Source organism: Camarhynchus parvulus, chromosome 6 (assembly GCF_901933205.1).
Source record: "Camarhynchus parvulus chromosome 6, STF_HiC, whole genome shotgun sequence".
NCBI lineage: Eukaryota > Metazoa > Chordata > Aves > Passeriformes > Thraupidae > Camarhynchus > Camarhynchus parvulus.
The window spans coordinates 3343676-3368652 of NC_044576.1; the positions used below are offsets into that span (position 1 = coordinate 3343676).

Genomic DNA, 24977 nt, shown 5'->3' on the forward strand with positions numbered 1-24977 from the left:
GCACCGGGAGATGGGGGCACGGGGAGATGGGGGCACGGGGAGATGGGGGCACCGGGAGATGGGGGCACGGGGAGATGGGGGCACGGGGAACGGCGGGGGCAGTGGGAGATGGGCACGGGGAGATGGGGGCACGGGGAGATGGGGACACGGGGAACCGGGCACCGGGAGATGGGGGCACGGAGAACCGCGCGGGCACTGAGGGTTGCCCGCTGGGAATGAGGAGGGGGCTCCGGGTACCGGGAACATCGCGGGAGGATCCGTGGGGAACTGAGGAGAGGCCACGGCACCGGGGGCAGCCGGTGGGGATCGAGGAGGATCCGCGGGCACCGGGGGTGTCCGTAGGGAAATGGGGAGTGCCCACGGGGAATTAGAGGGAGGGTGGCATGGGCATCACGGGGAGCTGGGGACTGTCCCCAGGCCATCACGGGGGTGCGTGGGGAATCGAGAAGGGTACACAGGGACACCTGGAGGGGCCGTGGGACATTGGGGACTGACCACGGGGCACTGAGGAGGGTCCTGGGGCACTGGGCACAGGATGGTCCCTGGGGCACACAGGGTGACAGGGAAGGTTTGCAGGACGCCAGAGGGGACACTGGGGACTGTCCATGAGCATCCAGGAGTGCTCTGTGGGGAATCGTGACTGGCTGTGAGGCTCTGGGGAGGGTCCCTGGGGCACGGGGGGCTGCGTCAGTAGGGGATGCCCACAGGACATTGGGGTGGGGGGATGGTCCAGGTGGCACTGGGGACTGTGTGTATGGCCTGGTGGGACATGTCCTGTGGCTCTGCAGGGGCACTGGGGGGGCTGGACTGTCACAGGAAGCACTGCAGCTGGGAGATCAGGGCAGATAAGCTGGGCACGTTTGTATTTCTGTGTGTTTCAGGCCAGGGCCAACCAGGAAATGGAAATGGACACAGGCACGTGGGTGTGAACGGATTTGGGATTAGTCATAAATTCACTGTTGATTTAATGAACTCTCCATGACTTCTAGTGGGATTCAGTGCTGGCTGCTGGTCCCCACCCTCTGCTGGGGTCTGTCTCCCTCAGGGAAGCTGGAGGAGCAGCTGTAGGCCATGGAGCACACAGAACCTGGCTCTTCCCTCCTGTGGGCTCCAGGAGGTCCCTGCACAGGAGCAGTGAGGGAGAGGAAGGACAGGAGACTCAGTCCTGTGCCCACAGCCCTCACTCACACACGTCCCCAGGTCCCCACTCCTGCCCCCAAGGCCTCTGTGCCCCTGGCCCTGGTTACCCCTTGTTCCTGGGAGACATTTCTCTTCCTCCCTCTATGCACCTGCTCTCTAAGTGCCTCAGGCAATATTCAGATTCCCTGGAACTCCTCTACTGAGGGCTTGGGGTTGGAAATGAACTTAAAGATCATCCCATGGCATAGGCAGGAACACCTTCCACTATCCCAGCTTGCTCCAAGCCCTGTCCAGCCTGGCCTTGGACACTTCCAGGGATGGAGCATCCACAATAATTTGCACCCTCAGTTCTGTTAACAGACAAAACAACCCTGATTTTTTTTCTCTTGTTGTTGTTATTGTTATTTAATTTATCTTACAACACACAAACACATCATTGTACAACATAGTAGTAAAAAAAAAACAACCCAACAAAAGCTTAAACATTACAAACACGTCAGGAGAGTGAAGGCTGGCAGGGTTGGTGGCAGGGTGGGCTGGGGCTCACTGGGCAGGCACGGCCAGGCGGGGCAGCAGCGGCGGCGCCTTCCGGCTGCGTTCGGCCGACATGTGCTCCAGGCGCTCCGTGTAGAACCCATTGAAGTCCAACCTGAGGGACACAACACACCTGGGGCAGGGCAGGTGGCAGCAGGAACCTCCCCCAGGACACCCACAGGGTGCTGCTGGTCACCAATTGCTGTGGTGTTGTAACAACTGCTGTCACCAGTTGTTGTGGTGGTGTTGTGAGGGAACCCAGGATGAGGTGAGAGATGAGAATTTGACTCCCAAGTTCTCAGAAGGTTGATTTATTATTTTATGATATTATATTAAAAGAAAATTATATACTAAAACTATACTAAAGAAAGAGAAGGGATCCAGACAGAAGGCTGGCAAAGAATGAATAATAAAAACCTGTGACAGACCAGAGGCCTGACACAGCTGGACTGGGATTGGCTGTTAATTAAAAACAATTCACATGGAACCAATCAAAGATGCACCTGCTGGTAAGCAACCTCCAGACCACATTCCAAGCAGTCAGATAATTATTGTTTACATGTATTTTCTGAGGCTTCTCAGCTTCTCAGGAGATTTTTCAGAAAAAATCATGGTGACAATAGGGAGCCCTGTCCCTGCATGTGGGATGTGTGTGCTGTGCCACGGGTGTGGTGACACTTGCTCCATGCCATGCCTTTGACAGGGAAATGCATCAGGAATCTGTCCCAAATACATTGGGAAGGACCAAATGCTCACCTCACAGAGGTGTCTCGTGTGGACAAGGGTGGCTCAGTGTCTGCCCCTTCCCAGCCCTCCCCAGCACTGCTGAAATCCCATTGTTCACCACTCCCTCCCACAGGGAATCCACCCAGCACCAGGAAATGCTGAGGTTCCCATCCCCACCATCCCCTGGCTAACACCAGGATGCTTCCCACAGATCCACAACTCACCAACACCAGCAACCGGGCAGAAGATGCTCAGCCACAGGTGACACTTGGAAAAGCCTCTCCAAAGCACTCAACTCCAGGGATACCACAACCCCAGCTCCCTGACAATCCAGAGTGATGCCACCCAGCCCCAAGCCTGCTGTGACCTTCCCATGGCAGATCCCAGAGCACGCACAGCCTGCGCAGCTCGTGTGCCCTGGATCACTGAGCAGGCAGGCAGTGCAAGCCCATGAATCACACAAAAGTTACTCTCTCCCTTTCTCAAATTAGGCTGCTCCCGTACCAACTGAATGGGCACAATATTTGAGTTTCATGTTGCTTAACAACCTCACACAAACGGCAACAAATTGTTCCTTGACATTTTTTGGTGCCTGCACAAAACAGAGCCTCGACAGATGGAATTTATCTGTTGCTCTCTCCTGGCTGAAAAGCTTTACATTGCCTTCATCCTCGAGGAGTTGAACCAGGGAAACCTGACACTGAGGTGAGAGCACTGGCCAAGTTTTGGTTCAAACACAAGGCCAGGACTTGCTGCTTTGAGCACCTGCTCCATTTCTAAAGCTGCTTCATGCCCAGCTCAGTGACTGGCAGATTTTGCTTGGCTTCCCTTTCAGTGGTTTTTAGTTTCAAGTGATCTCTGATAACCATTTATTCAGAATCTCTGTGGTGCTCCCTCAGCATGTGCTTACGTGGCTGTTTCTTGTTTTGTGGTTGGGTTTGCACCACTTCACATCCTGGTGACCTACTCTGAGCTCAGCTTGCTCCACACTGGTAAGGGAAGGATGCTGATAACCACACTGATGTGTAAGATTTCTAAGAATGAGGACTTAACTGATCCTGCTGACAAAGCCCTCTCCACTGCAGTTCTACTCCTTTTCACTCCTGGGAGGTGTTGGAGTAACTGGAGAGTTCCTGCACTCCCAAGGGAACAGCTGAAGCTGTGCCAGGAGAGGTTTAGGTTGGAGATCAGGAAAGGCTCTTCCCCAGAGGGTGCTGGGCACTGCCCAGGCTCCCCAGGGAATGGGCACGGCCCTGAGGCTGCCAGAGCTCCAGGAGAGCTTGGACACTGCTCCAGGGTGGGATTGTTGGGGTGTCTGCATGATCCTTGTTGGGTCCCTTCCACTCAGGAGATTTTCTGATTCTATTCTCTGACACACTGAGCAGGACTTGGGCACAGCAGAGATCTGTCACCTCTGAGCTCTGGAGGAAACCCTCTGCATCTCCATCTCCTGTTGTTTGATACCACAAATAAAATGTCTCAGTTACTCAGTACCACAAAATGAATAAGTGTTAACCAGGATCAAGTAAATGATGAGCAAGTACCAGAACTGTGAATTTTGTTATTTATCTGACATGTTGATGATCCCTGTTGGAAAGCAGTCCCATAAAAAGGTTATAAATTAGAAGAAAAGTGTGGTACGTCTTACAAACTCTTCCTTATAAACTCTCTCAAATGTGTTATTTCAGATGGCAACTGTCTCCACTCTGCTTCTCAGGTTCCTGTTGCCATAGAGCCCAGGCCTGGAGCCAACAATCCCTCCAACCTGCATGGGAGCTAAATGTCACCTCTGGGCATTCACTGTGGGGCTCCCACCCTTTAACCAGCCCTGAGCAGGGATTGGAAAGGCCCCATGGGCTGCTCACACCCAGGATTTCTGCGTTGACAGGAAAGGTCCAGCAGCTCCAATGTCTTGGTGAAGACTCAAGCGCTCCCAGAGAATCCAGACTAGGGGGGGACTTGATAGTGGTGACAGTCCTGGTGGCATAAGGACAGGGACACGGGAACAAAGGGAGGGCAAAGCAGCCAGGCCCTCCTGTGGGTGCAGCTGGGTCACTGTGCACAGCACACAGCACGGACAGCAGCACTGCAGCATCTGCACCAGCACACTTCTCCTTTCCCTTGAAGCAGGAAGTGCTGGTTGCAAAACCCAACCTCTCTGTGTTTGGGAGAAGCAGCTGCAGAGGTTTCACAGCTCAGGAGTCACCTGCTGGCCCCAGCTGCCCCCCCAGTGGGGCTGTGGCACCCTGGGCAGGACACACAGCCAGGCTGTGGGGTGCAGCACCAGGCTGTCCCACTGTCCTGGCATGTGTGTGACATTCCCACCATGGCAGAGTAGGTAATTTGGCCCTCAGCACTGTGTTGGCCATGTGCTCTGGGATCATGGGGTGAGCTGCCATCAAATCTCCTGGATGGAGCACCATGAACAAGCCCCTGTTAGAACTTGTAATGGAGATGGGAAAAATGTTAAAAAAAGAATAAAGGAGGAGAGCTGGAGCACATGGGAGCAGTGAATGCTCCTGCCTGGGTGACTCAGCTGCCTGTGGTCCCAATCCCTGAATCTAAGCCCAGACTGGATGCTCCTGTGACACCCAGCAGTGATGGAGCCAGGGAACAGGGAGAGCTTAATCCTGCCAGCCTTTCCTACAGATGGATCCTGCCTGGAACCTGCAACAGCCTGATGATGATGATGAACTGGGATCTCCAGGCACATGAAGGGTGACATGAAATGTTGAGAAGCCACACCAGCCTCTCCCAAAAGGTCCTGCAGAGACTTGGCTGCCCTGGTTAGTCCTGAAAGGAACAACAACCACAGCCACACAAAGTTTTTTGGAGAAATTCCAAGGTGAGGAGAAGACCTCTGACTCTGGTCATTTCAGAGCTGGAGCCAACCTGAGTTCTTAGGGCTGTGGAGAAGGGCTCCTCACCTACATTCCCACTTCATGGACTCAGCAGCACCCCCAGGGGCAGCTCTGGTGGCTGGGAATGCTCCCCTGACAGGGGATGGAAGCAGGAGAGCTCAGAACACCAAGCAGCCCTGGGGCACCGCCAGGGGCTGTGCAAACCTGGACAAGTGGCTGGACAAGAAGTTCCCAGAAGAAGAGGACAAGTGGAAGCACAGTCTCCTGTGGGAATACTTCACCTAGCAAGTGTTTGCAAAGCAGCAGGAATCCTGACAGCCCTGACAGATGCTGTCAGAAACAGCACCAGGAGGGGACAACAACCTCCTTAAAAAACATTTGTGAAACATTTCCCTTCTCTCTGCTTTCAGGTGTAACAGAGCTGTGGGGGTATCAGCCAGCCATAAAAGATATCCAGTGCAGATGGACAGGGAACAGAACTTCCAGGGAGGTTTTTTCCTGAAAAAGCAACACCCAGCAGCAAAACTTCCATCTGCTCTCTCTCTTCCCCAGTACTGTGTACCTGACTTTTATGTATTTCTGAAGGAATTTTGATTTCCAAGAAGCTGCTTATTTAAATAAATGCAATATGGGAACTTAAAATAGACACTTTATGATCACACCTTTGTGTGATTTTCTCATCTTGGAATGCTTACCCTGTGTTTGGAAATTGGTTTATTCACTGTCTCCAAAGTGAGACAATCCCCAGAAAAACTAACACTACATGTACAATATTAATGGCCAAATTTCACACAATTCAAAGGAATTGTTTTGGGGTTTTCCTAAAGCCTAGGGTTGAAATGCAAAGCAGAATGGTCTGGGTTGGAAGGGATCTCAAAGCTCATCTCATTCCAACCCCTATCCATGGGCAGGGACACCTTCCTCTAGCCCAGGCTGCTCAGAGCTCCAAATAAACACATTTCTCAGCTATAATGAGCATTTCCTGAGCTGAACCTGGGACCAGGGGAGGGGAAGGCACAGACAGAGAAGGCCTGGCTCACCTGTAGATGATGTTGAGCATGCTGTGCTCGCAGTCATTGGTGCTGTACACGCTCAGCTTGTCCAGCAGGTCCAGCAGATGTGTGGAGAAATTGCTGTCAAACTTGTTGATGGTGGCTTCAAAGCCAGATGTGAGGTGCAGGCTGTCAGCATGCTCTGCTAAAAGCTGCCAAGACAAAGGCAGAGTGGCCCCATGTGTGTGCTGATCTGCACTTGCCAAGGGGCTGCAGTTATTCCCTCCATTCCCTAACCCACCCAAAAACAGTGCTACCAAACTTCACTCTGAAATAAACCTTTCCAAGTCCTTGGTAGCTAAAAGCCCTGCTGTGCCCAGCCTGGGAGAAGCCCAGAGCAGATCCCAGCTGAGCTATCCACAGGTACATGCTGCCATTGCTCATTTTCAAGCAGGAGGAAAAGCCAGCAGGCAGAAAATGTGTGCTGCCTAAGACAGGCTGTGACCTCTGGAGCTCTGTGACTGCAGTGCTGATGCAGTGTGTGCCAGAGGGGCTTCCAGAGGGACAGCAGGATCTCCTGGCCACAGAGCAAATCCCCTGTGCATCCAGACAGAGAAATATGGACAAGACAGACCCCCCAGGAATGAAAGCCATGGACTGCAAAGAGCCCTGCTCACACTCTGGGAATGGTGAAGTGCTGGCATTTCAGAAAGCCTGCATGTGGCTCTGCACAGCTGAAAACACAAGTGAAACTCAAAAACCAGTGCAGGGACTGCTGTGGGAGACAGGGTCTCCAAAGCAGGCTTTGAGAACTCCAGCAGAGCTCCACACTACCCACAATTCCACAAAGGTTGTGGTTTTGGGGCCAGAGCGGGTCTAGAAACCAGGAAGGGCTACCTGCAAGTGGCCACCCTGGCCAGAGTGTCCCACCTTGTTGGTCAGCTTCTTCTTGGCAGCCTCCTCAGCACGCTCCTCCTCGGTGGGAGGGCCCAGCATGGTGCCATGCTCCAGGGTGAGCCTCTCCATCTCATTGTCCAGCTTCATGCTCTGGGTGAACCTCTGGCAAGGGGACAGCGTTGGGGACACGGTTATAGCTCATTTCTTCCTTTGTGGCACAGCACAAGGCTCAGCTGTGCCCACCCCAACTCCCAGGAGAGCTAACTCTGAGTCTGAATTCAGCATGCTGGTCTGAGGTTGGAAATGGGGGTGTGGATTCTATCCCTATCTGTTAGAGATGGGGCAGTTCTCTTCTCTTCATTGGGCAGTTTTCTTTATCTCTTCCACACCCAATCCTCCCTCCAGGAGATCTCGGCTGTTCATGGGCCATTAATTATTAATTATCTGCTGTTCATGGCCAGTGAGTGTCCCTGCATGGCTGATCCAATTCCAGCATCCCATGGGGAGATGCTGCGCCCAGGGGAGGAGCCAAGCATTCCTACCTGGATCCAATCTGAGCCTGGAGCAGCACAGCAGCCTTTGCCCACTGCATTGCCAGAGGAGCAGCTTTCTGCTGCCCTGCATTGCCAGAGGGAGCCCAGGCCCATCTGCAGCAGCCCTGGAGCTGCAGAGGAAAACTCCCCCCTTGTGCAGGATCCCTGCTCCAGCAGCAGCACAGCTGGCACTGCAGGAGGGCTGAGCCCCCATGGGATGGGGCTGTGCCACCCCCTGACACACAGGGGCCAGGGCATGCTCTGACTCTGTTTATCTTTTTGTACTATTGCATTTGTATTTTATTTTTCCTAGTAAAGAACTGTTATTCCTATTCCCATATCTTTGCCTGAGAGCCCCTTAATTTCAAAATTATAATAATTGGGAGGGAGGGGGTTTTCATTTTCCTTTTCAGGGGAGGCTCCTGCCTTCCTCAGCAGACACCTGGCTTTCAAACCAAGTCAATGCTGGTACACAGATCTCCCACAACCCAGTGGATAGTGTGTTTTAGAAAAGCTGTGGGCTCCCTGATGCTGGAATGCACCCCTCACCTCACCCTCAAGAGAGACCTCTACAGAGCACTACAACTTATACCTCAACAGAGGGAATTTGGTCCATATGAACCTGATCTCAGCATGGAAAAAGGAGAATTTTGTGGAGTAAGAAGCCACAGAAACCACTTGGGAGATGTGTGAGCTGTCAAGCCTTAAAGCTGCTGATGGAAGGAGCAGAGACAAGTCCACGTGGGGCTGGCAGTGGCACGGGGAGGCTGTACACACCTGCATGCAGTTGGTGAACATGACACACACAGACATCAGCTTGGAGAAGATCTTGAGCAGCTCTGGGTTGGTGAGCATGCAGTCCTTCAGGCAGTTGTCCAGGAAGCTGGTGTGGTGGCTCAGGACATCGTCAATGTTGGATGCCTGTGACAGGACAGCCCAAAAATGACAAACCACACCAGGGCTGCTGTGCTGCTCTGCCCCAAAGCTGCAGCCCAGCACCCTGCCTCTGACAGGGACCTCTCAGAGCGAGCAACTCCTCGTGCAGCTCCCAGAAACACCCAGAGATGGAGACTGCATCTACATTGCTGCCTTCACAGGCTTTAAACCTCTGATCTTGCCACATCACTGCCCACAAATCATGCTGGCTTTGATCACCCAAGCCCTCCCCTGGAAAGGATGGAGTTATCTGATTTATGAACTTGCATATTGTTTGTTTTTAAAATCTGCTTGTCATGGCCACTCCCACCTTCACAACCTCAGTAAAGTCAGCAAAAACAAGAGCAAAAGGGAAAAACAAATCTTAATGTCAATAAAGTTATCATTAAAACATACAGGCTATACAGAAATATGCTTTAGGAGCCAATAAGGAACTGGGACATGCAGTGTTGGGAGGATTCTGTGAGATTTTTGTTCATCTCTGCTACTCCAACAGGCTGTTTCAGTCTTGAGTTTCAAATGAGAGATTAAAACTCCCTCTCTCTCTGCACGGTGCTGAAGCTCAGAACACAAATCAAGCTTAGGAAAGAACCACAGGACTAAAATTGCCACAGCATCCACACTGCTCCAGGAGGACCAGTGCAGGAAACCCCTCTCACACTATGGGGATTTTGGAAGGAATTTTGAATGAGTTAGAGATGGGATTTCTGAATTTTCAGATGATGTGGTTTATTTTTCTTATTTTCTACATAGGTAGGAAGGGTGAGTTTGGCTCACATTTTTATTGTATGGTTTAGAAGGCTACAAGACCCCTAGTTACAAGACCTTTTAAGGATTTATGGACCAATAAAACACTGCTAACAAGGATATTTATATTTTTGACCCAATCCTTAAATATTTTGTCTTATGGATCCATGCTACAGTGTAAGCTTTCTGAGTCAATCATGATGCACAAACCTACAGCACTGAATTTTAAACTTCTTGTTTACCCTTGTAACTACTTTTATTTTTTTCTATATCTTAAACTCTAAAACTCTAAACTTTCCTCTTCTTAGCTTAACATGTCTCTGCTTTAAACTATAAATCCACATTCTCACTTCTAGCACCTAAGTTTGGAAGCCTTTTCCAAGGTCTCAGATCAAATCCTGTGTTGAATTCTAAGCTTTAGTTTACAAGCCCAAAGTTCTGAGAATTCCCTGCATTTTGGATTCCAACACCACATCCCTCTAAGCTACTGCAGAACAAGGGATAAATGCAGCTTTCTAATGCAATGAAGATGATGATGAAGTTGTGAAGATGAAGATCCCAGCTATAATTTTAGGAAGAGAGCACCTTGTCTTGGAAATGCACAAGAGAGAAGTGTGACAAATAAAATGCACCATGAGGCACTACATGAGACCAGTGAGGATCATCCTTTTACCCCCTAAAATACAAATTAAAGGAGAAAACAGGGACAGGACAACTTCAACAACAGCCTCCATGCAAGGAAAGTCAACTGAGTGATAAACTTGCAACAAAATAAAGAAATAAGTACAATTCCTAGATCATCCAGGAGGTTGACATATGAACCCTTCTCATTCCGAAGTTCTTGCCAAGAACGTGCAGAGACACTCACAATCCTAGACCTGCTCCCTCCTGTGAATTCTCCAGGAAAAAGCATGACAGGGCATCAAAATGTTGGCCAGCTGACCCCAAAAACCTCCTCAGGGCACGGGAAGAACTAAGGCAGGATCAGATGATGCTGAAGATCCACAAGGGCTGCCAAGAGAGCTGATGGCAGGGGTGTTGGGTGGTTTGGTACCTCAAGAGGAGTGTTTTGTGTTTGAGGAAAAAGATGCACAACCCAGAAGCATCTGATCACTGGGTGACTACCAGAGGGAATAATAATAATAATAATAATAATAATAATAATAATAATAATAATAATAATAATAATAATAATAATAATAGCAGCAGCAGCAGCAGCAGCAGCAATAGCCTTTTTTAAACCAAACATTCCCCGCATGCCAGTCCTTGGCAGTTTCATGGAAGGGAGAGCACAGGCTCTACTTCTGGGAGCACTGTAACTCAGCCAAGGAATCAGCTGGAGATGCCTGGACCGGTTTATGACCATTGCACTCTGCATCCACCTTCCTTTTGTACAGCTCTCTCTCTCTCCTGTGTATGGGAACGTTGAGCAGAACCTGCCTTTACATAACAGGGAGCAGAGTGAGACAGGAGGATGCAGCACAGGAAAGGGATGTATGACTAATCAAGCAAAAAGGTGGTGCAGAACAGCAGCACTCTGCAATGTGGCAGGAACAGCAGCTCCCAGATATTTAAATGCCTCCAACAAAAGCAACAGACAGCTGCAGTTACTGAAATTAGGCCTTACATTTGTTAAGACTTCCATTCCAACTTCACTCACCAGCTTCAGGTTCTTCTCCAGGATGTGCCATGTTGGCTCCATCACTTCAAACATCATGTAATACTGGATATTCTGCACAAAATTCAGCATCCGCTGCCGCAGTGTGAAAGCACCAGCAAACCTAGGGGAGAAATCACACCCACACAGCTCAGAGCTAGCAAATGCCACGGAGAACTAGCACCAGCCTTGCACAGCCAAGCACAGAGCTAAATATTTCTGTCCTAGCAAATGCCTTGCTGCAGTGTGAGAGGGATTACAGTCGCTGTGAACCAGCTCTGAGTATTTTTCATGGCTTTCCATCAATTAGTAGAGCCAGAGTTTTGAACCTGTCATAGGCTTTAAATATTTGCTCATATAAAACCAACATTTCAATATTAAATATGAAAGCAACTTTAGAAACAACTATTGAGTGAAACCTAAAATGTTACAAATTGATGTTTCTGAGACTGTAAGACATTTTTAAGGATCTTTTTCAGCTCAGTATTGTCTGAGCTATGTCATTAGGTATCTAATTAGCAAGAAGGAGACCCAAAACTGAAAAAAAAACCAACAAAAAAAAAAAAGGATGTACCACTTAGCTGAATGCAGAGAGAATTGCTTGGCTGTCTTATTGCTGATCCAAACATTGCACAGCTGCCTTTCCACGTGCTTGCAGTAGAACATGTGTCTGAAAAGCATCTGGTACCTTGTCAGTGCTTTCCTGGAAAGAAAGGAGAAGCCCATCCAGATTTTGAAGTCCTGCTCTGATTGACAGACCAAGCTGTGAAGGCTGAGGCTGCTCAGAGGTAAAGAGACTTTACACAATATGTTCCTCACGCCTTCAGACACACACAGATCTGCACTGAACCGAAGCAAGAGAGCCACATTTGCAACCCCCCCAAAGAATTCCTCTCCAAGGAGACCCTCCTCCATATTTCCTGCCAGTGGGTACATCACCAGCCTCCTTAATTCCCTCGAGCTCCAGGCAGGGGTCACTCACATGGGCTGGGGGGAGGGTTTAGACACTGTGTTCTTGTACCCACCATGCTAAGACTGAGATGGTCACCCAAGAATTCACCAGGATTTTAGAATTCACCCAAGAATCTAGCCAGATTTTCCAAAAAAGGGGAGGAAAAGCTGTAACCAAGCTCCAGGCAGCATTACCCCACCAGCAATGCACTGTCACAAGCAGATGGGGCTGCTTATTTATAGCTCTGGGACTGGATTCAGGTCTGTGCTCAGACACTTGGGCGTAGGTGTCTGCAGAGCTCCAGTCGATACAGTTCAGGAAACCTTACCAAAATCCTATTTTCACTTCCATAGCTACCACCAGAGCTAACACACTCTGTTGGGAAGGAAGAGACAAAATCCCAAAAGCGTCGCGTCGTTAGGAAAGTCTCACCGATTCAATGGAATTTTTGGAGGGGAAATTAAGGGAGGAGTTAATTGCTGGCATTCAGCAATTTGAAATCTGCCACTCTGCTCACTCAATGCTGCTTGTCCCATTTGCTTGTGGCTCACAGCAGTGTTTTTCCAGGGAAACAAGAAGCAAATTCCTGCAGAATTCCATTTGGACCCTAATAGCTCAGTCAAATGCAAAATAGCCTGTTAGAGTAGCAACAGCCTGAGTTGAGTCTGCAACCAGAGACTGCTCTGCAGCTTTGAGGAATGTTTGATTCCTGCATGGAAAGCCTCTTGGGAGAGTACAAGCCTGTTTTTCCCTCAGTGGATTGATGCCTTACCTGTTTATGATGAGGGACAGAGGCCACTTCACAATGTAGTCGAAGGAAAAGGCCTCCAGGCCACTGAGGGTGAGCTCTGTGGGCTCTGCACTGATGATGGCTTTCTCCTGCTTTGTTTCTATGGCCAACACCCTCAGCAGCTGTGTGATGAGGTCATGGGGCATCAAGTCAATCTGTAAGGGATGAGCAAGGAAAAAATGAAGCCACAGGACACCCAGAGCTGCTGTGGAACAACAGCAAGGTGCCCAAGGTCAGAGTCATTCTCCAGTTGTCACACCAACCAAAGAAGCAGCAGGTTCTCACAGGCACACAGACCTCCCAGGCCTTCTGCTCAAAGTCAATGCCTCTTCTGCTTCCACCCATTCTCACCTTTAAATCATCCTTGAAGGGATCAGTGTTGGCTGTGCTCATTCTCAGGGCTAATTCCAGCAGGGCCTCCAGCCTCGTTGTTATGATGTCATCCACAGGCTTCTTCAGTTCCTCCTCCGTCAGATCCATGAAGTGAACAAAAAAGTCCCCTTGATCCATCAGGAAATAGTGTTTTATAGATCTGCTCAAGAAAATGAAGGGACAATTCATGACTTTTCTTAAAGTTAATCCATATCAAACCTAGAAGAACAAATGCAATCAATTCAGCCTGTGGGGTTTGATCACAAAATGTTTCTCTTTCTGGAGAGCACACAGCCATAAATAACCAGTTTGGAGACTAGACTTTTATGGATGTCTCCTCCTCCCTACCTCCTCAGTCAGGACACTTCTGTGCAGTCAGATCAGGGCTGCTGCTGTTCTTTTTTTTGCCTAGAAAAATGTAAAAAAACCCCAAAACCCTAGGTGTGCTGGGTGCAGGCTCCTACTGCTGCCCTGAACAACTCCCAGATCTGCTCCAGCCAAGGGGCAGCTGCCAATTCTGCAGAACTGGAGAGCAGAATCCTGCACTCCTCTCAGTGAATAAATATCTGTGCTGATTTTTAAAAATCCAGCAGACTTTTGCTGTAACAGGACACATGAACTTTGATTTTCACCTGGCACCAGGGAGAGTTCCCGTGTGGTGAGCACAGAGCTTGGAAGCAGTTCTGAGGTGAGCCTGAGGATTAACCAAGTGCCAGGCCAGAGATCACTCATGATAACTGCAGGCTTTGGAGCAAAAACTGCAGCACAGCCATAACACAGTGTGGCTCCAGACCCTGATCTGGGCTAAACAAAGCCCTGACCTAGTTTTGGCAACAGCCCTCTAAGGAACTTGGACCAGAGACCCCCCAACATCTTTCCCACTCAACATTTCAATCATTTTAGAGGCTTTTTTCCCCCTCTTCAGGGAAAATTCCAACTCTTATTTTTTAGGTCAACCTTTCTAAATGGAAATAGAGAGAACACCTTGGTAATACCCCAAGAGAACAGAGCTAACTTCAAAAATTTATGTCCCTTAGCAGAACCAATCTATTTATCATGCATTTAGTAAAATAAATCCAACCTTAGGTGAGCCACCAGCTCTTTCTCCTCCATCAGGAAGTCCAGAAGAACTTTACTGGCATAGTTATATGCTTTTTCTATTTGTTCCACATAGGCTCTCTCCTTTAAAGTGTAGATGACCTCTTTGGCCACAGGGCAGGTGACATCTCGCCCACATTCCCTCACAACATTTAAATATTTCCCTGAAATGAAAAAGAAACAATGTCCCAGACTCACACCTGCTGCACAGCCAACAGGGAAGCTTCCACACCACTCCCTTCAAGAGGAAGATGTGCTGAGAAATATTTATACTGTGTTGTGCTGAAAGTTGGAAAGGATTTAGACACCTTTCAAAAGATGGTACAGAATTTTAAAACAGGCACTGGTATCACATTTAAGGAGATTTAGAAATGGCTTGGCTTCCCAGTGGTGACACAACATCTCTGCAGGTGGCCTGAAACTCTTTTCTTGAAGTCACTTTTGGAGGGCTTTGTACAAGGATAAGAGGTTGAATGTTTAAATTAACACTCAGATAGTCAAACCTCACCTGCCCAGCTCCATCCAGCTAGGAAACCTGCTCACAAAGCAGCAGTGAGACAGACAGCTCCCCTTGCTGCTGGGCTCCTGTGTTGTTTCATTTACAGGGTTTGGGGGTCTTTTTAAATCTGACTCTTCCACTGCTCCCAATTCAGCTGGACAACCCCATAAAGTGGCAAGGCATGGTGATATTTCCTTTCTCTTTACACAAGACCAGCTTGTCTCAAGGTTCCTGTCACAGCAGAAGCACCTACCTGTGCTTAGGATTTTGTCAGCCATTTTCTGCAGGAAGGAGGGGATCTGCTGCTGGACAACAGTGTATCTCTGATCCCAGTACTTGTCATTATAGTCCTCCTGAATCTTCTCCTTCTGCAGCTCGTGCTCCTCCACCATGAACTCACTGAACAGTTAAAGCAGATGTTTAGGGGCAGGAAGTGGCACAATGAGGATTACTGCTTTTGACCTGCAAACTGGTAATGGGATCTATCAGAAATAAAGTCTCATGAGGACACATCCAATCAAGAACTGAAATTTGTCTGTTTGTGAAGCAAAAGGAAAAGCACTACACAGTGTCTCTGATGATCTGCAATGAGAAACAGAATTTTACAGGGTTCATAAGCCAAGGCTAAACATTATCTGTTTGTCAGTGCAGGGGTGAGGAAACTGGCCTTTGTCACCAGCACAAAGGCATTAATTTCACACATTTTACCTTCAGCTTTGCCCCCACCTTAGGATTCTGAAAATGTAGGAAAGAGAAATGCTGCATAAACTATTAAATACAGCAAAATGTTTCAAGTGACTTTACAAAAGCCAAAAAACTTCCAAGAAGGTTGTTTCAGGCCCCCAGGTAACACAGACTTGACAAAGCAGCTCAGTATTTCTGAACTTTTGCATTTAATTTCATTTTTTTACTGTTCTTTACCTGTATGGATCATTAATGATGCCTCTATATATCCACTTTTCCAGGATTTCAAAGTAAGGCACGCTGGCTGCCTTGGTTAAATACAGGCACAGCTCCTGGGCCTGGCTGTCCCCTGTGTAATTGAAAGTCTTGTCATGGAGCAAGCTCAGGGTTGATCCTCCCATACACTCACCCTTATCCACAGAAGTAGCTGGAATTAAAAAAAACCAACAAAACAACAATATAAGACACTTACAACCTGAAAAGTCCTGAAATAAAATCCCCAGATTGGACATAGCCCCCTGAGCTGCCTGTGTAGCTGTAAGCAAGGGGCTGGACTAGAAACTTTCAGGGATTGTAACCACACAGAGCTAGAGAAGAGTCTGGAAAGGAGCTGAGGAGAGGCAGCAGTGGTGGATACAGCTGATGGGAAGGGCAAGAGCTGTGAAGGCAAAAGGCCCTGAGGTGCCTCCTGACAGCTCCAAAGGCACATTCAGCCCTAGAACCTGAGTGCTCTTCTCCAGAAGAAGTGCAGTGCCCTCACAAGTACAATTCCCCTGGGCTTTCTTCTTTAATAAAGCAGGAAATCCAAATGGGACGTGCCCTGCCTGCTTGGCTACCCTGCAGCTCTCACAGCCTGTAAGGATTGTATTTTGGAAATTTACCCAGGGAAGCCAGAATCTCCAGGGTCCTCATAGTGGGCTGGATGTAAAACCACAGCTTCTGCAGTGACAGAAGGCCCTGCCTCTGAAGATGCTCCAGCTGGGTAATTAATATCATGTATTCCTTGATTAGAGTCCTCATGGCTGCAGCCAGAGCATGATTTACCTGTCCATACTCAAAGGAGGACTTCTCCTCTATAAACCTGTAAAAAACAAAATGAAAACTCTGTCAGGCAATGCAATTTGTGTGATTTTCAGGAAGTTCTGCCTTCAGGACACTGTGCAAGCACACCAGTCCCTGTCCCTGATTTCCCATCCCACACTTCCTAGAAGGGAAAGCTGTGGGAAGATGTTTCCTCTCCAGCCACAAGGGAAATAGAACCATTTGTAAAAGCACTGTGTAGAAAGTGGAACCAGCACACAAAGGTCCTCTCAGTCCTGGATGCCCAGAGAGGAGCAAAAAGCAGGAAATATGGGGAATTTCACAGCAGAGTGGGAAGAGAAGGTAGATATATCCTAACTGCATTTTACCTGAAGTTACCAAGGCCAAGACTGGAAAGAACAAAGCTGTGTGTATGAAAAAGTGAACTGGCAGCACAGAGGAAAAACCCAGCAAAGGAAAAGTAGCTAAAACTGACCCAAATAAATTGTCACTCATTTTATACTAGTTTAAATTCAGCATGGAATTCAACACCTGCACAATGGGAGACTCTGCTCTCACAGGACAGCCTTCTCCCCTGACAAAACCCAGCTCAGTACCTGGTGACAGCAGAGTAACTGGCAGCCACAGGAAGAATCCTGGTCACCAGCTCCTTGATGGACAAGTCCAGGTTTGGATCAAGTGAGAAGGCTCTGTTCTGCCTGCCCACCAGGGCCTGTGCTGTGATGTACCTGCCATCCACTCCAATCAGCACGTACAGCAAGTCCTCCACAATCATGGATTCCTGGGAGGCCAGTGGCAAAGTGCCTGTTCCCAAAGAGGAGACAAAAAAAGGACAAAATGTGCCATCATCCACCTGTTTCAGTCTTGTACTTCGATTTCCTGGAGAACAGAATCCTTTGCTCATTCCTACCCAAATCCAGCAGGCAGGATCAGACACCCAACACCTGTGGCCAAGAGAACAGCAGCCATAGCTCCTGCTGCTGATCCTCCCACCCAAAAGGGCCCAGTTGCTTCCCACACCAACTTCCCCAACCTCCTTGCCACCAAACTGTTCAAATACCCAGAAAACAGCCCAAAGAAAAGAAGTGCCAAGAGCCAAGTTTTGCTGAGTGTGAACATCTGGACAGCATTTCTGAATGAGAACAAAACACTACAAATGAATGCAATTTTCCCTGTTTCCCATACCTATTGGTACTGTTGTGTCAGTGCTTAGACTGGTGCCAATTAAGAAATCCCCAATAAGTGCAGGTCTCTCATACACCCAGGATGGAAATACTGGAATGGGCTGCCCAGAATTCCTCTTGTTCTGCTTATCCCGGAGGATTTTTCGTGTAAGCTCGAGAGGCTGTTGGAGAAAGAGAGAGAGGGAAAGAAAGGAAAAAACCCAGGAGACTTTCAGAAGTCCAAGAAATATTTAATTTCAAGGAGAAATTGACTGCAAACCAATTGATGGACTTGACAACAGAAAGCAGAGTAGCTGGTATTTCAGTAGCATGGTATAGGGTTTAATTTCCCAGTGCCACCTAGTTTTCCCCACTGCTACAAAAAAAAAAAAGCATATTTTTTATATATATTTGACCTTTTGATGTGGGGGTACATCAAATAATGCCTTTCTGCATCTGTCCCCACTGGCTTGGATGCTGGGGCACACCCAGGGAAGCAGAATGGGGACATGTACAAGCAGCAGGCAGTGGTTGCTGGTTTGGAGAGAGCACCTCATGAAAGCAGCAAACTCCTTCCAAAAGCACCAGCATCCTGTTCCAGGGGCACTGAACACCTCTGAACTCAATGCCAAATGCAACCCAGACAAATCCACCCGCAGAGAGCTGGAAAATGATGGAGTTTTTTGCTCTGAGTGGGAGTTGGCGAAGGAAGTGAGCTCTTGAAGACTGAAAGACTCTCCACCCCCAGCTCTGACACTAAAATAAATGGAGTGCAAGATCAATCATCAGCTGGGGAAGCTTGTGAGATGCACAACCCACGTGAACATTTGGAGCCCCGAGTGCACAAACCCAGGGCTGGTGAAGGCCATTGCTGAAACTCCACAGATGTGTGTGTGTGTGTGAGAAAAAGGATATGCACAGGCTCATTTTACTTTCTTATTTACATCATGTGTGGGTGATCTGCTGAAAGGACCTCGATTTCCTTTGCTCCCCTAACAGAACTGGGACTTTCATGTGGAGAAATAGGAAGCATCAAGCAAGGTGCCAGCAATGCAAAGGATGGCTAAACCCCACACGAAACTGCAAATCTCAGTTGGTTGTATGAACATGTTCTGCTTAGGAGAAGGGCAGCCACCAGAGGGTCTTCCCAAATGGCAGACAGGAAAAATTTCTTCACCGAGATTGATATTAATCATTGGAACAAGCTCCCCAGGGAAATGGTAGTGTCACCACCTCTGGAAGTGTTCAAAACATGAGCAGAAATGGCAGCTGGGGACATGGTTTAGTGGGCATGGTGATATTCAATCCAGGGTTGGATTTGATGATTCTGATTTTATTCTGTAACAAAAGGCACTATATTTATTCTATATGTTTATTCTATAACAAGGGCACTTCTGCTGCAGTTCAACCAGCTCTAGTGTGACTTTGTTAACTGGCAGAGGTCAAAAAAAAATCACCATTCTGGCTATAAAGGACACATCCACCTGAAAGGGAACACTTAACTTTGCCCACCTCCATGAATCCTGGACCAAAACTGGTCCAAGCAGTCACTCCAATCCCTGCATGATCATCTCTCTGTCAGTGCCAAGCAATCCCAGGGCAGATGGCACAGCACTTGTGGCACTGGTGACAAAGCACATGCCTCAGGGGCATCAATCACTTTCTCTCTGCAACTCGAAATTCAGGTCACTGTCACTACAGGCTCCAACAACAGCCTGGAGAAAGCTCCCAGGGCTGAGAACACGGCCCTCAGGTGGCACCCCAACACCCCTGGCACAGGGTGGCAGCTTGCCACTGTCATGCTTGGGAACCTGCAGCTGACATCTTGAGCAATGGCAGTGCCAACATCCATGGAGGGGGGGATGAAGGGCTCATCTCTGAGCTCCACAAACACCTCCAGCTCCATCTGTGACCCTCACAGACAGAACATCTGGGTCACAGGCTGAGCAGACCCAACACTTCCAAGGAATGTCCTCCTGTCCCAGCCCTTACTGACTCAACAGGCCTGAGCACCACCAGCCCATCAGGGCCTTTTAACACAGTTGCAGCTCTTTAAGTCTGAAGAGACTGCAAATGGAGCAGCAGGGAAGCACAAATCTTGGCTTGTGAAGGCATTTCAATCCCTCTGGCTGTCAACTGCACATCCCAGGGAACAGCACTTCCAGGTCTTTCCTCTTTTAGCAAGTTCACACATAAATCCTGGTAAGAAGATCAGTTATATCACTGGAAATTCATCTTCCCTTCATGATCTAAATCACCCACTTGACTCAGATTGTCTGTGAAGGATCAGGATGAGTCAGGCCCAGTGTCTGTGCAGTATTTCAGTGGATGTGGGACAAGGTTGGTCTCACCACTGCTGACAGGGTGAGGGATTAGACCCTTCATTTTAAGATTTGAGTTCTCCTCCACCATCACATTCATGTAGAGCCCTTCAAGCCCAGACACACAAAGCATGGAAGGTCCATCCCTCTTGCCATTGAGGGCTTGAAGTGATCTGAGGCTTGTCCCCTGTTAGATTTTGCTGACCAGACATGAGAAGGCACTCTCATGGACCTCTGAGCATCTTTTCCTCTTTCCCCTCTGTCCAAAAAACTCTCCACACACTTTCACCCCTCTGCCTTCTGCAGCCACAATATCCTTATCTTGACCCATGAGTTTTTCACCATATTTTTTCCTCCCTGTCTTGTTTGGCAGGTCAAGCTACCAGTGTAGCTTTTTTATACAAATAATGACAGGAAACAGAATTTAAGTTTTAAGTAATAAATGGCTCTTTTGCACTCTGACCTCACAACCTACTGCTGCTAATGAAATGTTTAACTGTTTGCTAAGCCTGGGTTTCCTCTTCCTTTCTGTCTTTTCCAAGCCCTGGCCTTGGACACTCCCAGAGATGGAACACCCATAGCTGCTCTGGGCAGCCTGTGCCAGGTTCCTCACAGGGAAGAATTTAACCATGAATTTTACCTCAGAATAACCTCAAAAAATGTAACCTTAACTGTCTGAAATAGAAGAAGGCCACTTTTACAAGGAACAGCACCAAGATTTAATATTGTCTGACTACCAGAAGGGGAAGATTTTGTGCCCAGAGCTTGGGAAGGAAGGGCTTTGTACCTGCTGTGCACTGGAGCTGGCCGTGACACTGCCCAGCTGCTTGCGTAGCTCCTCCAGCTCCTGCAGAGACATCTTGGAAGTGGAGGAGGGGATGGAAAAATTCGTGTTGCTGCTGCTGGTGGCTGCATTTGCTGCCAGTTCTGCCCTTTCTTTAGCATTTTGTTGCAGGTAGTGGAGTGTCTGTACATAGAGAAACAGAGAAAAGGTTTTGTGAATGCTGGGCAGCACAAGTGAAAGCAAGAAACACATGACCATGCACTGAATCTAACCACAGAGCTCTCTCTGTCCCAGTTTTCCACGTCCTGGTGGATTATATCAAGAGCAGCATAACTCTCAGTAGGGCTTTAATAACTCAGTGAAAGCTAGAGCTGCTCATTTGTTGATTTCTACAGATTTCACTGAACTTTACCATAAATCAAACATTGCATTGTTGCTACTCCTCAACATCCAGTTCTAAAGGAGGAACCAACCTCTTTGTCTTCGGTGAGTTTGGACAGTAGATAAACTAAAGAATCCAGATGTCTTGTGTTTTTAGACTTCAGCTCATCATACTTCTTTAAAAAATCTTCAGGAGTTCGAGAAAACTCTGCTATTTTCACCTGTAAAACACCAGGTTAATATTAAATGGAGTTACAATTAAAATGAAATGGAATTAGAGCAAACAAGCAGCTCAGCTCAGCAAGATGCCAAGTTTCAGACAGAGCTGGAGACTTCCTAGCACTTAGAGCTTGACTGGTGGATTCCTTTTAAAAATGAAAACAAAAAGCAGTCTTATAGCCATGAAAGCTATATGAATTATATAGCTATAAAAGTATATGAGTCTGGTCATGAGTGCCAGGCTTTAATCTCTAATATTTGGGAGATATTCAGAAGAAAAAAGTCATGTTTTAGTCATATAATTGCATTTTGTACAATTTTAATTTCATCATGTATAGTAGAAGAACAACCCCAGTGTAGGGAATAATGTGCTCTGACTCCACAATTTCAGAAGGCTGAATAATTGCTTTATTAAGCTATACTATATTAATTAATACTATACTAAATGACATACTAAAGAGATACTATACTAAAAAGATACTAAAGAAAAACCTCTGACTGCGTGAGACAGTCAGGACACAGCTTTCGACCCAACTGGCCAAAGAATCAAAACAACCTTCACTGTGTCTAATTAACAAACCACTCTGGGTAAACAATCCCCATAACACACTCCACATGTGCAACAACAGGAGCAGTGACTAGAAATAAGAATTGTTTTCTCTTCTTCTCTGAGCTTCTCCCAGGAAAAATCCTGTGAGAGAGAATTATGTCTCTCTCTGTTCAGAGAATGTGAATACCACAATCATGGAATCAAGGAAAGGTTTGGGTGGGAAGGGAACTTCAAGGTGATCTTGTTCCATGGGCAGGGACAATTTCTGCTGTCCCGGGTGGCTCCAAGCCCTGTCCAACCTGACCTTGGACACTTCCAAGAATCCAGGGCCAGCCACAGCTTCTCAGGAAACAGCTCCCTCCCAACATCCCACAAAACAACCTCCTTCTTTGAACTTGCCCACACCCCAGTCCTAACACTCCTCCTCTCCCTCAACCATTCCACCTTTTCCCGCCCACCTCGGATCCGACCAGCCCCCTCTTTTCCCATTTTCCCTGGATGGACACCAAGAGGACGAGCTGTTATTCCCAGCAGAAGGTGGCAGGACCTTGGCACTGTGGGCAGAGACGTTGGTGGTGACGTAGGGCGTGCGGTTCTTCTGCAGCAGCTCGATGTAGACCTCGGCGCCCTCGCCGCCGTGCACGCGCAGCAGGCTCAGCAGCTCGTTCACGTCGTGGTGGATGCGGAACTCGCTCATGCTCCCAGCTCCTGGCACCAGCCCTGGGGACACGGGAACCAGGGGTCATCACACTGCCTCAGGGAAAAACAGCACCACCAGGGAAAACAGCCCGAGCAGGGAGATGTTTCTGGAATGTGGAGATGTTTGGCTGGAGGAAGGAGGAGGAAGCAAACCAAGCAGGAATACTCCTTGTATGGTTTGGGTTGGAAGGGACTCAAAGGCTGTCTCATTCTGGTGTCTCAGGTTTTGGCTTTTGTGTTTTTCAGATTCTGTGCTGCTTTAGTTTGCACCTCTGAGCTTCACATTAAGGGATGGTGAGCTCTGCTCACAGATTAGGGAGACAAAACAATTCCTGCTCTAGCTGGGGACCAAGGACAAATGACCCAAACCTCAGGCCCAAGAGCACAAACAACGTGGGCTGGAGAGAGAAAAACAAGGATGGGACTGCATGGGCTAAAGCTGGAATTGGACAATTAACTCCAATATGCAAATGGAGCAGAACTGATCAAAGGGAGAGTCCCCATGACTGGTTGTCCATTTTGTGCCCATTTTGGTTCATCTTGGGTGCAGCCCTGGCTGGGCTCTTGTGCTGCCCAAGGTGGATCCATGGAGGAGATCCTTTTAATAAATCCCTGCTTTATTCTTTGCCTCTGCTCTAGGGCAGCCTTCTCAAGGCATCTATTCCACCCTCTGCCATGGGCAGAGACACTTTCCACTACCCCAGGCTGCTCCAAGCCCCATCCAGCCCAGCCTTGGACACTTCCAGGGATCCAGGGGCAGCCATAGCTGCAGCTGGGACAGCTCCAGCCAGGAAGTCTAAACCTGGGGGAGAATCTTAACCTGAGGGTGGCCTGCAGAGGGTTTTTCACTCAGAAGGAATGCTGGAAGAACTGACAGGCTGACCCTGCTGCTGCTTCTAAAATCAGCACAAAGATGCTTTTCCCAACTTTAGGCATCTTCCTATTCCACTGCCCACTTTACTAACTTCACTCAAACGCTGCAGAATGCTTAAATAATAACTTTAATACTGACACAGAACCCTGAGATGAGCTCAGCAGGTCAGAGCCTGGTGCTAAAAACACCCAGGTTGTGGGGTCACTCCTGGAATGGGCCATTCACTTAAAAGCTGGGCTTGATGATCCTTGTGGGTCCCTTCCAGCTCAGAACATCCTGTGATTCTGTAAATCAGAAGCAAGACCCTGAGTCAGGAATCATGGAAATAAATAAAGAGATTCATGTGACACCCTGCACAGACTGTATCAAGCACATACAATCCAGATCCACGTATCAAGCACAGGGACACACTTTTGTTTTGCCAAGATCATGGAATCACTTAGGCTGGAAGGGATCCCTGTGTGAAAAACGCCAATCGCTTGTTTTTAAATTTTTAAAAGTTTAATAGTAATAAAATGGTTATAAAAATAGTAATACAATTAGAGTAATAATAATTTGGACAATTTGGATTAGGATAAGATGAGACAATAAAAACAAAGAGTTACAGACAGTCCGGGTACCTTTTTCTGGGCAAAATAAGCCCAAAAAAGGCCCCACGTTAACAGAGGATTAACCCTTAAAAACAACAGCTTGTTGCATATTCATACACCTCATCCATGATGCATAAATTCCATTCAAACACAGGATTCTGTCTGGGCAGTGTCAGCTTCTTCCTCCGAATCCTAACAGCGCCTTTGAGGCAGGAAGAAGTTCATTTCTTCTGATAAGAGAGCAATAAATTCTCTTTCTCCGAAAGATTCGGGTGTCCTGCTGCTGCTATCTCGCTGCGAGTCCTTTCTTTAAAAAAAGTATCCTACATGGCATAGTTTCTATTTTAACATTTTGTTATAACCTAAAACTATATTTACCACACTACTTAAGAGAATTAATACAGCATTACTTTCTAACACAACACATATAATATTCATTTGAATATTTGCGAAAAGCCAATCATAAAATACATGCATTTTTCACAGCTGCAAGCCTTGGTCCAACTCTCCACTCAAAACTGACTCACATTAGAACAGGCTGGCGCAGCTTAAGCTTAAATCTCTTTAAAAGCCCAGCTTCCCCACCACGTGGGGCCGTGATCCTGCAGGGATTTCCCTCGGGCTGCTGCAGTGTCTGTGGGTCAGGGAACGAGGAGGAGCTGCGGGAGCTGGGCTGGCTCGGCTGAGGGCCTGAGGGGGAACCGCACACGGGAACAGCCCGCGAGGGGATCGCCATCGCCGGGATAACCCAACGGGCCCGGACAGCACCTCAGCCGCGTCCTACTGCGCCCCATCCCACCCTCCCTACCTTATCCTACTGTATTATTTTAATTTAATTTAATTTAAGTTAGGTTAATTCCATCCCTACCTGCCCGCCCGGAAGTGCCGCCGGTGGCGCCGGGAAGCGCGTCCCGCGCATGCGCGGTGGGCAGCGCGG

General features: G+C 48.1%; 1 protein-coding gene across 2 annotated transcripts; it reads right to left on the bottom strand.

Annotated features, from left to right (window-relative positions):
• Positions 1 to 1575: 1575 nt before the first annotated feature.
• TUBGCP2 (tubulin gamma complex associated protein 2) lies at positions 1576 to 24952 on the bottom strand. 2 transcript variants are annotated; one of them, XM_030951566.1, is made up of 19 exons: positions 24909 to 24952; positions 23589 to 23734; positions 22425 to 22597; positions 21201 to 21329; positions 20731 to 20910; positions 17645 to 17804; positions 17056 to 17263; positions 16300 to 16499; positions 15656 to 15845; positions 14988 to 15133; positions 14219 to 14399; positions 13117 to 13297; positions 12748 to 12920; positions 11598 to 11726; positions 11027 to 11147; positions 8461 to 8604; positions 7184 to 7312; positions 6302 to 6465; positions 1576 to 1789 (listed from the first exon to the last, which is right to left on the bottom strand). In XM_030951566.1, the coding sequence occupies exons 3-19, from the start codon at positions 22572 to 22574 to the stop codon at positions 1684 to 1686; spliced, it is 2691 nt and encodes an 896-aa protein (XP_030807426.1). In that variant the 5' UTR covers positions 22575 to 22597; positions 23589 to 23734; positions 24909 to 24952; the 3' UTR covers positions 1576 to 1683. The 2 variants fall into 2 exon arrangements, with proteins under 2 accessions (XP_030807426.1, XP_030807427.1); XM_030951567.1 differs by lacking the exon at positions 23589 to 23734 and having other exon boundaries at positions 24909 to 24946.
• Between the last annotated feature and the right edge of the window lie 25 nt (positions 24953 to 24977).

Bases quoted from the DNA above. Each gene is read 5' to 3' on its own strand.
- TUBGCP2 (XM_030951566.1), bottom strand. From the start codon at position 22,574: ATGAGCGAGTTCCGCATCCACCACGACGTGAACGAGCTGCTGAGCCTG. The intron at 13,298-14,218 runs GTTGGATTTATT...TTTCTTGAGCAG, and splicing joins GAGCTGGTGGCTCACCTAAG to ATCTATAAAACACTATTTCC. The intron at 8,605-11,026 runs GTGAGTGAAGTT...GTCCTGTCACAG, and splicing joins TGGAGAAGAACCTGAAGCTG to GCATCCAACATTGACGATGT.